The sequence below is a fragment of the Mobula hypostoma genome, chromosome 3 (assembly GCF_963921235.1).
Source record: "Mobula hypostoma chromosome 3, sMobHyp1.1, whole genome shotgun sequence".
Classification (NCBI taxonomy): domain Eukaryota; kingdom Metazoa; phylum Chordata; class Chondrichthyes; order Myliobatiformes; family Myliobatidae; genus Mobula; species Mobula hypostoma.
In genome coordinates, this window is record NC_086099.1 from 169751074 (window position 1) to 169767810 (window position 16737).

The 16737-nt window shown below is 41.8% G+C and overlaps 1 protein-coding gene across 3 annotated transcripts in view; it reads left to right on the forward strand.

Moving 5' to 3' along the window:
• Positions 1 to 16737, forward strand: part of kat2b (K(lysine) acetyltransferase 2B) — a 120353-nt gene that overhangs the window by 18586 nt on the left and 85030 nt on the right. The window contains exons 1-2 of one of the 3 annotated variants that reach the window (XM_063044072.1): positions 6471 to 6941; positions 9732 to 9858. In XM_063044072.1, the coding sequence (XP_062900142.1) occupies positions 6648 to 6941; positions 9732 to 9858 (421 nt within the window). In that variant the 5' untranslated portion in view covers positions 6471 to 6647. Of the gene's footprint in view, positions 1 to 6470; positions 6942 to 9731; positions 9859 to 16737 lie in introns of those variants that run through there. The other 2 variants (XM_063044073.1, XM_063044074.1) reach the window with 2 other exon arrangements.

A 16737-nucleotide genomic window follows, 5' to 3' on the forward strand; every position in this document is an offset into this window, starting at 1 on the left:
TGCAAAATAGGCCGTGTTCTGGGCACCAGGTGAGTAGCTAGCTCGTTTTGAACAGTTTCAGCAGTGTGGCAAAATTATGAAGCACTGTGTTTTCATTTTGAAAAAGCAATGAAGGATGAAACAGGATCTGGGGGTGACAGAAAAACCAATGAAGGTCTATTGAAAAGACTCTCTTCAGAACAGTTTCTGTTGGACTTAGCTCTGATGTATGACATGTTGCATGAACTTGGTTTACTGTCAGAGTGTTTACAGAAACACACTACTACGATTGTTTATGCAGACAAACTGATCCAACGGAGCATAAGATCACTGCATGGACTGAAAGAGCAACCTGGTACAAAAACTCTAGAATTTCAAGAGGCAGTTGAAAAGGGGAAGTTTGGAGAAATTACCTTAACAAGCAACAACAAAATTGTCTCCATTAATTATCTACAGTTTCCTACTAGTCTTATAAACAATTTGCAGCACGGTATGTTCACAGCAACATCCTTGAAAGGTTCTCAAACTTCTAAACCTCAAAGTATGTATAAATCCCTGCTAAATGAAATGTGTGTCCTTGATAAAGATAACTGGCCTGCTGAAATACCACCTAATTATTGGAGAAGCTGCAATATCATCTCTCTGTAAGAGGTTTAAGCTTTCTTCTTCCTCTGTAATAAATACCTTCAGAGATTATGTGGAGGATTGTGGACGCCGCATCCCCCAAGATTTATGCCCATTACTGAGCTGTTCACAAGTTATTCCTATTAGTACTGCTGAGTGTGAGAGAGGATTCAGTCACATGAACTTGATAATAAGAACAACACACTCAAGAATTCTCATAAACATGTATCAGTACTTATGTTTGTTAAACTACACGGACCTCCTCTAGTCCAGTGGAATCCTGAGCCGTATGTCACATCATGGCTGTGGTACCACAGAACAGCAGATGACACCAGGACAAGAGTTGCTTCAGACCCCCGGACACATATTACACCTGACCCTTTGTGGAAATTATTGTGAAACTTCTCATTGATGGCATTCGCTAAGTAGGTAATTACTTTTAAATTGGTAAAATACATGATTACTGTCTTTTTCTTTACTTGATAATTATAGTTTATGATAATTAGTGAGTACAACTGTGCAATACTTTGTCATATTATTAAATTAAGTATTATGTGTTTTATTGTACCAGTTATACACTGAAATGTAGTGATATTAATCTTGTTAATGTCTTAACTATGACTATATTTCTGTGGAGCTCTGGAATTCGTATATTTCTTTCATCTTGGTTTAGTGCTTGGCATTATAAGAAGCCCTATTCATATATATATGTCACACCCAATTTGTATACCTGTTCGTTACATGAATGGGGCAAGGAAGTTGCTCAGTACATGAAATGAGCAGCTGCACAAATTGGGTGTGACATATAGAGAGAGAGAGAGAGAGGATATAGGAAATGGCAAGCATTTTGTCAGCTCCGGCACCTAAAAAATTAGCACTGCACCCCTGCTCCAATGGCATATTCAAGTTTGCTGATGATACTGCTGTTGTAGGCCAAACCAAATGTGGTGATAAATCAACATATAGGAGGGAGATTGAAAATCTGGCTGAGTGGTGCCTTAACAACTACCTTCTGCTCAATGTCAGCGAGACTAAAGAGCTGATTATTGAGTTCAGGCGGAGGAGACCAGAGATCCAGGAACCAGTCCTCATCAAGGGATCAGAGGTGGAGCGGATCAGCAACTTTAAATTGCTCGGTGTTATCATTTTGATGGAGCTGTGCTGGGCCGAGCTTGTAAGGACAATTACAAAGAAAGCACAGCAGCACTTCTACTTCCTTAGGAGTTTGCCAAGATTCAGTGTGATACCTAAGACTTTGACAAACTTGTGTGGTGGGGAGTATATTGACTGGCTGCATCACAGCCTGGCATGGAAATGCCAATGCCATTGAACAGAAAATCCTACTAAAGTTAGCAGATATGGCCCAGTGTACCATGGGTGAAGCTCTCCCCACCATTGAGCTCATGTATATGAAGCGTTGTTTCAGGAAGGCATTATCCATCATCAGGGATTCCCACCACTCAGGTCATACCCTCCTCTTGCTGCTGCCATCAGGAAGAGGGTACAGGTGCCTCAAGACTCATAACAACGGGTTCAGATATAGTTGTTACCCCTCAGCCATCAGGCTCTTGAACCAAAGGGGATAACTTCACTCAACGTCACTTGCCCCATCACTGAAATGTTTCCACAACGCATGAACTCACTTTCAAGGACTCTTCTTCTCACGTTCTCAATAGTTATTGTTTGTTTGTTTGGTTATTTATTTATCTCTGTGTATTTGCAGTTTATCATCTTTTGCACAGTGGCTGAACACCCAATTTGGTGTGGTCTGTCATTAATTCTATTATGATTATTATTCTATTATGGATTTGCTAAGTATGCCTGCAAGAAAATGAATCTCAGGGTCATATATAGTGATATATATGCATTTTGATAATACATTTGCTTTGAACTTATTGTCCTGTGCTTTATGCTTGCACCGAACCACAATCAATTCTGGTACATTTCACCTACTGGCAATAAAGTGATTCTGATTCTGAAGAGTACTTTTAAGTGATGTTTGCATCTCAATATTTTGTCCTGATTGAAGCAGGTGGTCATTGACCAATTCAGCTAAGCTAGGTTACATAGAGCTGTCAGCTGCTGTACTGTTTGCATTTGAAACGAGTTCCGTGCATTATTCATATATTGCAATCCTTACTCTGTTTTAGGGGTTATCAATTTAGTGCAACACAAAGCAAAACAGTATGCATTAATGAAGTACAAGAAGCATACAATTGATTGAGACGTAATGGACTGCAGAGCCGTCTTCAGGCGTAAACTTCCATGACCGAATGCTTTGAGCATAGATACCATGATGTTCTAATGGGTTAAATCATGAAGGTAACCATCTCATATGTATTTTCTAACCTGGACATAAAATCTTAGCATCACAAACCAGAGCCAGGGAAGATGGCGCCAGCAGTTTTTGCAGGCCTAGGTGACTTCTTCCAGTTTGTCCACGAAACAGCTTACTCTTCTTTTCTTGTGTCTTTCCTTTCTTTTCAAGGTGGATGGGGTTCTGTTGGAGCCTGTGATCTACAGTTCAAACAACAGTTCTTCACAAGCGGTTTTTGGACCGGAAATGCAGCCTGGCACTTCGCTATCTCCAGGAACAGTCTGAAAGATGTGTGCCTTTGGGGAGGGAGTGGCTCTACAGACAACCCGGTTCCTCGCCAACTGAAGCAAAGTGGGAGACTGAGACATCTGGAAAGCAGGCAGTGTGTGCTGCTGTCGGAAGAAGGCCTCCCTTCTTGAGCGATGCCTCTCTCTTTTGATGGAGAGTGACAGCCTGTCAGTCCTCGAGATGGGGGGCTTCGAGAAGGAACACAGAAGACTGGAACAGTGAGTTGCTGTTCTCCACTGCAGTTGTTGCCAGGATATCTATCTATCTCTCTCTCCCTCCCTCTCTCCCGCCTCTCTTCTCTCACAGAGAGTCTGTCTGAGATACCAGTGCTGGGTTATGGACTCTAGATCAAGGTCTCTTGTTGGGGGGCAGGGTTGAGCTTTTGCTATTGCTTGCATGGTTAGAGGGGTTTGTGGGGAGGTTGGTGCTTCTGGGGCAAATAGGGGGAGGGTCGATGCTGTTGCTGATGCAATGGGGGGCTTTGGGGTTCTGATGTTTACCATTCATTCTATGGGGTTTCTTGTTTCATGGATGACTGTGAAGAGTAAGGATTTCAGGTTGTACACTGTATACATTCTCTGATATTAAATTGTACTATTTGAATTACATAGCTCAAACAACATACAGCACAGGAGCAGGTTCTTTGGCTCATGATATTCGTGCTGAGCTTGATGCCAGTGTAATCTGCACATCTGCCTACACTTGGTTTCTTTTTCTAAATCCACTGTGATGTTCATGTATCTGTCTAAATAGCTCTTAAATTTTGCTATCATTTCTGCTTCCACTGTGGTAGGGATCTAAGAAGGAATTTGAGGTAGATCACCCATTTGCCATTTATTTACTTGTTACAACACCAAAGAAAGACATTCAGCCAGTTGGACTCATGCTAACCCCCATCACAACAATCTCATCAGTCCATTCCCCTTCCACTATTTCCTTGCAGCCTGCAATCCATTCTAACTCAGGTGCTCAACTTCCCTTCGACTCAACAGGGATAATTTGCTGACAGTGATCAATGAGGATAATTTCCAACAGCTGAGTAACCCACCAGCAAGTCATTCGGATGTGGAAGGAAACTAGGGCACCCAACAGAAACCTATTTGTCATGCAGAGAGAGCATGCAAAATCCATGCGGGAGTTCAGATTGAGCCCAGATCGGTGAGGCTGCAACACTAACTATTGTTACCCTTGGCAAGTGCACTGTGGCAGATAGTTACTACTTGATTTCAGTGTTGACCTGCTTGGCCTTTCTATTGTTGAATATGGGGATGCCTCCTTCTTCAATGAGCCATTTAGTTGTCCATTACCATTGGCAACAAGATGTAGCAGTACCACAGAGCTTTGATGTGATTCAACGTTGTGAGTTACCTTTTTAACTTGTGTCCATTGCGTGCTTTCCATGCGATTTAACAGGCACGTCGTCTTGTGTCGTGGCTGAGAGCACAGGACAGGACAGTGCATGATAAATTATATTAGCTACTGCACACAATCAACATAAGGGAGCACGGAAAACTCTTGGCATTAGAGTCCACTGGTGCTATGGTTATGGCACCATACATAATTCATCACATTAAGTCATTAATTAATTTGAAAGTTCATATCTGAAGACCCTAAGAGTTGCCTAATTTTTGTCTAATTCCATTTGATTCACTGGGATCTAATCTTGTTTAAAGTTAGCTTCAATCTGGTGCTTTCATGCACTATCTTGTATAAACACAGCTATTGTAACAACAGGTAGGCTGTAAACATAAAATTATCAACAACATTTAAAAAACATAAATTTGAGATACTCAGCAGATCATGCAGCATCAGTGCAGAAATGGTCTCTGGCTTTCTGAGCATCAGATTTCAAGCATCTGCAGTTTTTACTTTTATCAGTTTGAAGTTGCATTATTCCTCCATGTTGTTAGTCAGTCATCAGGAAACAGTAATCATGAAAAAGTACAACTATTAGGGCAAGAGTTTAGCTCAAGGCATCATATTAGTAGGGATATTTCATTGTCTTCCTCGTCTGAGTCCCAAATGGCCTATCCTTTTTTTTCTCAGATTGCAATCCCTGTTTGTAGATTTCTCAGCCAGAGAAATAGTCTTCCTGCATCCCCTCTGTCATGGTGTGTAGGAACTTTGTAAGTTTCAGTGACATTGGCTGAATTTCTTCTAAACACTAGAGAATACAAATCTAGTCAACTCAACCTCTCCTCGTACAGCAGGCATGCTATCCCAGGAATCAGTCTAGTGAAACTTCCTCTATGACAAGTATACCCTTTAGGACAGGAAACTAAAACTATTTAGAGTACTCTCAGTCCCAAAGTCCCGCATAATTGTAGTAACACATCTTTATTCTTGTACTCAAATTCTCATGCAATAAAGGCAAACATACTAGTTACTTTACTAATTGCCTTACCTTATGTGCATGTTAGTTTTCTGTGATTCATGTTCAAAGCCATCCAAATCCTTGTAAACATCAACATTACTCAGTCTATCACTATTTAAAAATATACTCTTTTGCTGAAATAGACAATGTCACATTTTTCCACATGATATTCTATCTACTCACTGACTTGCTTCTGTCCCCTTAAGTCTTCTTTTCATTCTCTGTACAACTAACAATCCTGCATCATCATCAAACTTGAAAACATGACATGGAGTTCCCTCACAGAAATCATTAATGCATATCCCGAATACCAAGAGTCCAACTGGAAACCTATTTATCACAGCCTGTAGGCCTTAGAAAAACACATTTACAGTATTCCCACTCTTGTTAATTAATTCATGACCCAGTGTGCTACATTATCCCTCAAATGCAGATGCTTTATTGAATATCCTGTGTGGGACCTTATCAGAGCCCTCTGAAAATCTAAATGCACCATGTTGACTGGTTCTCCCCTATCTATTCTACATCCTCAGTGAACTCCAGTCGATTCAGCTCCAATATATGAGGCTGTGGAGGGCTCAATACAAATGGAAGACATTGTACTAAAGTGTGGACTATAAACAACCTGGGGTTGAAAAAACACAATTTTGAGCTGGTAGAGGATGAATTAGTAAAGAATTGATTTCATTTACAGCAAAACATGGGGCAACAATGTAAAGTGATCTAGGTTCGGCCTGCCTCCTGGAGCAGTGGAAAATAAAAACAGATTTCAAACTTACCCTTGTTTTTCTTTTTTTTTGGCGTTTCACTCTATAGCTTTTTAATATATTGGGACGATTTCTTTCTCCTTATTGTAATAAATAGTCAAAAACAAATGGGAAATAACCTGGTGTGCGGCTGTGTGACAGCTTGAGCTCTGTACCGCCCCTGGCGGGGTGCTACCAGCTATGAAGATAATGTAGGGGAGTGAGCTGCCACCGCGGCTGTGGTCACCATTCCAGCGCGGATCACTTCCTTAAAAAAAGAGCACAATACTGGTCTGCACGTACAGAGCGGTTGGGAGCCATGGCGGAGAGCGGAGTTAGCGGGGGAGCGGGCGGGCTCCAGCAGGGATCCCCGGCCATGTGTTTCGGAGCGGCTAGCGGCAGTGGCTCGGACTCAGCGACGCCCGTGTCGGTCTCCCTGGCTGCGCCCGCGTCCGTGTCGCTGTTCGGCTGCGCTGCGGTTGCGGAGAGCGGCCGCTCCGTTGGTTCGGGCAGCCAGCAGCAGCGGGAGAGGATCGCGCTGAGGAAGGCGCAGCTCCGCAGCTATCCCCGGACAAAGAAACTGGAGAAACTCGGCGTTTACTCCGCTTGCAAGGTAGCGACCAACTCCAACGGGGGGCGAAATTATACCGGGACCGCGCATTCTCACCAATCAATCTAACTCGTTTTTAAGACAAGCTCTCGAATGAAGTGACATGTCAGAATTAATTTTGTTTTGACCGTATATGTGTCAGCTTGGATTGTTTTCCAACAGGGGGCGGGTTTGTTTCTCTGTCTGGCGCTTATGTGTTGTAAACAATGTTAGGATCACTACATGCTGTGTCATTTTCTGAAACTGATGACAGTTTTATTTTAGGAGCATAATGTCATGATCGTGTAATTCTCTCCTGGATTATGTGATGGGTTATGTAGTGTAAACAATGCAAGTGAGGAACTTTTTATTTCAGGTTGACTTTTGATAGTGTCGCACTATCAAGAAATCTAGCCATTAATTGTAACAATTTTAATTGCAGACAGGAATATATAACTACACTTACTAGCATCTTTCAAATAATTAAGTTTTTAAATATATGGCCTGCTGAATGAAACGTATATTCAGCAAGATACGTACCAGTTTTAAGGACTCTAGTTTTCTCAGTAAGTTAGGCTGAGACGATGTAACAATCAGATTTATTTTATGGAATGTGCAAACACGAATATAACAGGTGCCCCGATGCAAAGTGTGAGGTGAGAGCGACACAGATTGGAAATGCTTTCTTCACTGCTCCTTTTACCGGGAATAAAAATGAAATTTCAAACATATGCAAAACTTTAACGAAACCTGCTTTTTTTTAGTAATTCTGTAAACAGAATGTAAAATGGGGGTGGGCGGTGTTGCAGAATAAGAGTAATTTGAAACTACGGAACATTTTGACAGCATTGGGATGCCAGGTTAATTAACTGAAATGAAATGAAATTATGAGCTTTTAAGGAACTCTGATTTTTCACCTCCTGCCGGATTATAACTAGTTAGGACTATCTGTCTGTTGGCCGTTTCGTTTTATCAGTGAATCGGTGAACACGACATTTAAACAGTGGTTCAAAAAAAAAACGGGATTATTTCAATTCTTATTTCAATTCAGCTTTCCATTCCCATTCTGGCATGATTACTCCATCTCTTTCTTCCACGGTCTATGGTCACCTCCTATTAGATTTCTGTAGGACTTGAGGCCTTTACCTCTTCCACACAACGCCTACCAGCTTCTTACTTCATCCCCCACCATCCACTTCCCCATCACCTGGTCTCACCTATCACCTCACAGCTTGTCCTCCTTCTCCTCCTTCCACCTTCTGATTCAAGCTTCTGCCCCCTTCCTTTCCAGCCCTGATGAAGGGTCTTGGCCAAAAATCTGACTCTTTATTTCCCTCCATTGTGTTGGGCTCATGGCCAAGTGGTTAAGGCGTTCATCTAGTGATCGGAAGGTCGTTAGTTCGAGCCTTAGCTGTGGCAGCGTGTTTGCGTCCTTGGGCAAAGCACTTAGCCACACGTTGCTCTAGTGTCTGTGTGAGGATTGGCGCCCCACACAGACTTCCAATCTGCGCCTTGTAAGGCATGAAAATGCCCGACACAGGCCTCTCATGGTCTGAGTCAACATTCCCTCCCTCCCCCTTCCCTCCATAGATGCTGCTTGATTTAGAAACATAGAAAACCTACAGCACAATACAGGCCCTTCGGCCCACAATGCTGTGCCGAACATGTACTTACTTTAGAAATTACCTAGCTATAGCCCTCTATTTTTCTAAGCTCCATGTACCTACCCAAGAGTCGCTTAAAAGACCCTATTGTATCCACCTCCACCATCGTCGCCAGCAGCCCATTCCATGGATTCACTACTCTCTGCGTAAAAAAACTTACCCCAACATCTCCGTAACTACTTCCAAGCACCTTAAAACTGTGTCCTCTTGTGCTAGCCATCTCAGCCCTGGGAAAAAGCCTCTGACTATCTACACGATCAATGCCTCTCATCATCTTATACACCTCTATCAAGTCACCTCTCTTCCTCCATCACTCCATGGAGAAAAGGCTGAGTTCACTCAACCTATTCTCATAAGGCATGCTCCCCAATCCAGGCATCATCCTTGTAAATCTCCTCTGCACCCTTTCTATAGTTTCCACATCCTTCCTGTAGTGAGGTGACCAGAACTGACCAGGGTCCTATACAGCTGTAACATTACTTCTCAGATCTTGAACTCAATCCCATGACTGATGAAGGCTACTACACTGTATGCCTTCTTAGCCACAGAGTCAACCTGCGCAGCAGCTTTGAGTGTCCTATGGATTTGGTCCCCAAGATCCCTCTGATCCTCTACACTGCCAAGAGTCTTACCATTAATAATATATCCTGCCATCATATTTGACCTACCAGAACTAACCACCTCACACTTATCTGGGTTGAACTCCATCTGCCACTTCTCAGCCCAGTTTTCCATCCTATCGATGTCCAGCTGTAACCTCTGACAGCCCTCCACACTATCCACAACACCTCTAACTTTTGTGTCATCAGCAAATTTACTAACCCATCCCCCCACTTCCTCATTTATAAAAATCACGAAGAGTAGGGGTCCCAGAACAGATCCCTGAGGCACACCATTGGTTACCGACCTCCATGCAGAATATGACCCCTCCACAGCTATTCTTTGCCTTCTGTGGGCAAACCAATTCTGGATCCACAAAGCAAGGCCCCCTTGGATCCCATGCCTCCTTACTTTCTCAATAAGCCTTCCATGGGGTACCTTATCAAATGCCTTGCTAATTTGTTAGTTTCCTCCAGCATTTTGTGTGTGTTACCACAGAGGATCTGTTGTGCCTGCTGAATGGTATACAGTATGTTCCTAATCCCTTTAGGCTGAAGAATCTTGCAAGTGCAATGGCTGGAAGAATCCTAACCCTCCTCCAACTCCTCCAAGAGCCAACTTCCAGCAGGCCGCTGTCAGCCTTGCAGAGCAATGCCGAAGCTGTGGCCATATGCTAGGTAGGTACAAATTTCTCTTGTACACTTTCTGGCTGAGAATAAAGAGCAGTCTAACTCTGAAGTCAGACAGTGATCAATGAATTTTAACTTAACAATTCTTTAGCTTAACATCATCATTAGAAAGATCGCCATTACTTCAAGCCAGAAAGCTGGATTTTTCATTAGAAAGTCTATCAGAGTTGGAGCTGGTGCAGTTGTATTTTTTGAAAGTATGAAAGTGGAGACTTGTGCATTGTTACTGCTGGCTACTTACTGGATCTTCTCAATGATCTAAGTTCACTAGATTTTGATTTTTTAGAAAAAGTAAAAAGATTTTCTCGTGTTTGCGTTAAAAAATCTAGATGTATTTTGTGGTGAACTGGGGTGAAATTTTCAGTGTTGTCCTAATTTAGTGAAAATTATTTTTATTCAATGGTTGTTACTGCCTTAAAATTTCTCTGATCTTCCTTTTCAGTAAAGTTGTTCCTCAGTAAACCAAGTAATACTAAAAATGATAATTCAGAACACTCTAACCACCAAAAGCATCCATAATGTTACATTTGGCAAGATATCAAGTAAACTATAAACTAGTTCTGCAAAAAAGGCATACTGCAGAGAATGAAGATGAATGAAGGTGCAAGTGAAGTTTATTGTCATTTAACTATATATATGTATATAACGTATATAACCATATAATGTATATAGAAATGAGACAATGTTTCTCTGAACCAGGGTGTAGAGCACAGTAATACACATAACACACAATAACTTATGAAGATAGGGATAAAATCTACAGATGAATCACACATAAATAACAAACTGAAGTGCATTAATATTATATAGTGTGAGGTACAGAATAGATTAATGAGTGACACTTTGAATACAATATGGTGGGGAGTTCAAGAGCCTAATGGCCTGGGGGAAGAAACTGTTTCTCAACTGACCATTCTTGTTTTTATGCCTTGTAGTCTCCTGCCTGATGGTAGAAAGTCAAAGAGGATGCTGGACGGATGGGTGGGATTCTTAAGCATTCCTGATAAATGTCCCTGATGGATGGTAGGGAGACCCCTATGATTCTCTCATCTGTTCTCACATTCCCTTGTAGGGACTTCAGGTCCGATGCTCAGCTGCTGCCATACCAGATGGAGAGGCAACTTGTCAGGAAGCTTTCAATAGTGCTCCTGCAAAATGCAGTTAAGATGGAAGATGGGAATCTGGCTTGCCTCAGTCTTCTTAGGAACTGGAGGCACTGCTGTGCCTTCTTGTTCTGGGAGGTGATATTAAGGGACCAGGTGAGGTCATCAATGATAATCCAGGCCTTTGGAAACTAGGCCAGTGATGTAACCAGCAGATTAGTTAGCTGCATCACTGAACTGACATTGCTAGTTCCTACAGACATGTCAGTTGGACAATTTAAATTAGTTAAATTGTATGTGGAGTGCAGTTATTATATGGAAATATGACATGAAGTTAGCTTTTTGTTGTTTAAAAACTCATCTGATTCATTAATTATATTCCGAAAAGAAATCTGCTGTCATTATCCATTCTGGCCTCTATATGACTTCAGAGCCAGTAATGTAGTTCAATCTTGTGAGCCCTTTGAACTAATTCAGCAAGCCATCTGTGGAGGGGAGAGGTAGAGAAGGACCATAAATTCTGGGCAAGACAATGGCCTCCTCATTCTGTGAATAAACTGGCATAATTAGAAGTTGTAAGTGTTTAAAAATATTTTTATCTTGTGCATTTAGTCATCAGTGATTAATAATTACTAGAATATCACAGGGAAAAAAAGAATAAGTTAACATAGAAACATAGAAAATAGGTGCAGGAGTAGGCCATTCGGCCCTTCAAGCCTGCACCGCCATTCAGTATGATCATGGCTGATCATCCAACTCAGAACCTTGTACCAGCCTTCCCTCCATACCCTCTGATTAGTAAAAGAAAAACTACAGATGCGGGAAATCTGAAATAACAAAAAAAAAGTGCCCAGCAGGTCAGACTACGTCTGTTGCAAAGAAAATGTTTCATACCAAAAACATTCACGAGGGCTGAGGAAAAGAGAAAACACATTTGGTTCTAGTTCTGGAGAAGGGAAGAACAAAGGGAATATCTCTGATAGGATGAGGTCAGGATTCTTATGGGGGTAAGTCAGCCGGTCACTGGTACAATGGGAGTAGTTAGAGAAAGCACTAAACATAATTTAAGAGACGCCGGCCATTACAGATTAAGAATACAAAGAAAGTGTGAAAATATGTGGAAGAGGAACGCAGCAGGTTATGCAGTATCTGTGGAGGGAAACAGTCACTGTTTCAGACCAGGGCCTTCAGCACGACTGCAAGGCAAGGGGGAAAAAGCCTGAAAAAGAAGTTGGGGGAGAGGAAATGAAACCAAAGTGGATGGCTGGGGGAGGGGGGGATTAAGGGGTAAAGGGCTGAAGAAGAAGGAATCTAATAGGAGAGGACAGTGGATCATGGAAAAAAGGGAAGGAGGAGGAGTGTTGATGTGTAGGCGAGAAGAAGAGAAGGAAGGAGAGGGTAACCAGAATGGCGATTGGAAAAAGGAAGGAGGGTTAGAGCAGAAATTACTGAAAGTTAAAGAAATTGATGCTCATGCCATCTGGTTTGAGGCTACCCAGATGGAATATGAGTTTTTGCACTTCCAGTCCGAGTTTGGCCTCATCATGGCAGTAGAGGAGGCTAGGGACACGTATGTCAAATGGGAATGGGAAATTGAATTGAAATGGGTAACCAACGGAAGGTCCTCACTTTTGTGGTGGTTAGAGTGAAGGCGCTTGACAAAGCAGTACCCCAGTCTGCATTGTATCTCACTGCTGGAGAGGTGGCTGCATTGTATACAGCAGATAAACCCAACAGACTCACAGGTGAAGTATTGACTCACCTGGAAAGACAGTTTAGGGCCCTGAATGATTGTGAGGGAGGAGGTGTAGAGCAGGTATAGCATTTGTCCTGCTTACAGGGGTGAGTACTAAGAGGACAAGTTGACAAGGGAGTCATGTAGAGACCAATCCCTATTGAAAGCGGAAAACTGTGAGATATAGATGTGCTTAGTAGTAAGATCCCTTTAGAGATGGCAGAAGTTATGAGAAATGATGTGCTGGATATGGAAGCTCATGGGGTTGGAGATAATGTCGAGGGAAAACCTATATCTGTTATGACGGCAGAAGGATGGGATGAGGGTAGATGTGCGGGAAAGTGGAGGAGATGCAGGTAGTGGAGGGGAAACCTTTTTCTTTGAAAAAGGAGGATACCTCATACGTGTTAGAATGGAAAGCCCTATCTGGAGAACAGAAACAATGGAGTCAGAGGAACTAAGAGGGAGAAATAACATTTTTACTATTGATAGGATAGGAAGAGGTATTGTCTAGATAACTATGAGAGTGAGTAATTTGTAAAAGATGTCAGTGGATAGTTTATCTCTGGAGATGGAGACAGAGGTTGATAAAGGAGAGAAGAATGAAAAGTTGTGAATTGCAAGATCATAAGCCACATATAGCAGCTCAGTCTATGCTCTTGGAGGGCTAAGTACTGAATCAATACCACAGAGGGATGGCCTGCAGCAGAAATGGCCAGTTCTAATGCAGATGGAATGACAATTTTCTAATGTTGTAGAATTTGTTATGGAGTCCAGATAGCTGCAACATGTCCAAAAAGAAGTATCTGTTGTATCTCAAGCTTGCGTTGGACATCATGATCATGGCAGTGCAAAGACCTACAAACTGACAGGCAAGAGTTGCAGTTAGATGGAGAATTAAAGTGGCAAATAACAGGGAGGTTTGAGTTGCTTCATGGATCAAACCTAGGTGCTCTGGAAAATGGACACCCAATTTGCACTTAGTTTTTCTATTGTAGAGGAAACCACATTATGAACACCAAATCTATTAATAGCACCAATGAAATCCCCAAGTTAAATGCACATTTTGTGCAGTTAGAGCAAAATACAACAGTTGCTGAAAATCTGAAACAAGAAAACTCAAGTGCTCAGCAGAACATGCAGCCTTAGAGGAGAGAGAAACAGAAAATGCCATGCCCTCATCAGAACTGGTAAAGTGAGAAAACAAGCGGATTTGAGTTATGGCGAGCCGAAGATGGAAACAACTCGGGGGATAGGGTGCAGACCAAAATTGTCAAGGGGCTAATTACTCTAAACCAGTGTTCCCCAACTTTTTTTTAGCCCAAAGCCCCCCTAAAGTGCTTTCATACTTGCTAACGCCCCAAAAGCACCTTCATACTTGCCAGCACCCCTCTTAGGCACAATGTACTTTCCGGCTCCCCCATAGTGTAAAAACATGTCTACCATATGCTAACAGGAGAAAAATGATTCTGCTTTAAATTTTTATTTGTCTTTAAACTTAGCTTTCATAGTACCTGTGCACTCTACAGCAGCTTGGATATCAATGTGATCTTTGAGCTTGATGGTTTTTAGAAAGAGTTGAAATATCTGGTTCAATTTGTGACAGCAAAATCTTTAAGTCCCCACGTGTAGCAATGTCCAAGTGGTTTTTTGCGAGTATATGGTTCACTGCACGATTGCCTCTTTCTACAAGGTAGGAGGATGGAAATGCAATGAAGAGCAGTTTGGCTGTTCTCCAAAGACCAGGAAACTTTGACAGTATAGCCACATACCACAAAAGCCAACATGCTGCTTCATCATTCTGAATTTTGAAAATTTCTTCTTGTAAGATATCTTCCTGTTCTTCCACCTTGCAAAGAAATGGGTTAATTACCCAGACCGGAATTTCCAGTTTGTTCAAATCCTTGAATCAATTCTGAAAATCCTTCTTCAGTGGCTGCAGGTGTAAACAGTACTCTTGCAAATCACTGTCTGTGAAAGAGGGTGCCAAACTTTACATGCTGGGAAACTGTGAGAACGTTCTTCTCCCAAGGTGTAGCTTATATATTTCCAATTTTCCGATAAACATGGACACTGCACTTTTTTGCCTGGATTAAATTGAAATTCTCACCCTGCAATTTCATATTTAGAATGTTCATTTTGCCATACAGATCAGCTAGGTATGCCACATCTCCATGTAGAAGTTCAATCTTGTTTCTCAAGCTCTTGTCGACTTCAAGTAAAAATTCAGCCACTGTGTCAAAAAGATCAAAGAAATGTTTTAACCAGCAGCCTTTTGACAGCCAACACACTTCAGTGTGAAGAAGCAAGTGTTCAGACTCTTTATCATTATCTTGGCATAACTGGCAAAATATTCTGCTATTTAATGGATGAGCTTTAATTTTGTTGATAGCAGATATTACAAGTGTCATGCTTAAAAAAAGTCACTGGCTGAGGTTTTTGGTTGCGAGAAGTTGTTGATGAATTACACAATGGATTGCAAACAGATTTTTTTCATAAGTGCCACTAAACTAGCATGGTGCTCCATTGAACAAGAAATCATGGTCCTAATCAGAATAGTTTTATCCTCAATATACATTTTGAGTTTGCCATAGATTGATTCTCCATTGATATTTGTTTTTAACTTTTTACTAAAGAAAATTATTTTCTTACACAGTTGACTCATCTAGTTGTATCCCAAATTTTGTGTTTTGTAACTCTGTGCATAAGTGATCCTCAATGCCTTCACTCATTTCATCAATATGACGAGCTACAGAGTTATTACTTAGAGGAATTGTTTTTAAAATACTGGTATCCATTTTGAGAACAGTGGTGAGCACTTCTGATATAGCAGGCATTACTAATCTTTCACACTTTGCTATCATTTTAGTAATGATATAAAAAGCAATGAGACCACTATCAAGGTCATTTTTGGCTTCCTTTGCAAATTACTCAAGTGTGTAATGCTTTTCAAATGCTTCTTTCATCTTCCGAATCTGAGTAATACCATAAGTAGCCTTTTCAGGGTGTCTTTTATGGAAATATTCCTGCAGTCTTGATGGTTTTATAACTTCATTAGACAGCACAGTATTACAAATAAAAGGTGTGTTGCTGATCTGACAGGAATGGAATAAAGCCACACTCCAGGAATGTGTCATTGTACTGACACACTTTCTGTAGTTTCTGTTTCTTAGCAGGATTAGAATTCAAGGTTTCTCCACTTTCAGATGAATAGAGATCGTGCTGTACACATTTATCCATCATTAACGCGGCTAAATTAAAATTAAAAGTGAACACAAACTGGGAAAGCCTCTTGGATGGTGACGACGGCAGCGAGTTGAAATGGATGGCACGATGGCAGCAGAACTCAAAGGAACGGCAAGATGAAAATTACGCTGACAAGGATTCAGATTGGAATTTGAATGTTAGTGGGGATAGAGCTAGTGCTCGGCAAGCTACCTTTATACTGTTCCAGTTAGCGTGATTGACCAATCACAAAAGGCCTCATAATCCCCAAAGATGGTTCTTGACTGCACAAATGAAGCTGAGGTAGCTTTGAACACTTCAAGAGGAATCCTTGCAGACAGCAGGTTCACTGATTGGCTCTATTTCACCATTTGGTTCTGGCCAGTGCTGTATCACTGCACAGCCTGTTTTTTTTGTAGATCTGTAGAGAAAGTTGAGAGGGTGTATTTGACTTGTCAACTGCTAAATTGCATGAACTCGTTCCGTGCCGCAAGTCAAGAGGAACTGTTGGGCACCCTGGTTGCTAATTTATGCAGCTTTAATAATGTCTGTTTGGTTGGTAAGGTCGGATGAGATTGCCGAGTTTCAGATGCATTGTGACGGGTGCTCACCGCCTGCAGAGCTGTGGTTCTTCCTGTGTTCCAGTGCCTCACCCTTTTTTATTTGGAAATGTGTGCTCTACTAACGGTTGGTCAGGCCGTGTGTCTCAAGGTAGGGTGCCACTTACCGCACCCACCCCCAAAGAATCTTGAATGCCCCCGGCAACTTCTATTTCACCTAACACCCCCTTAGGACACGTAACTG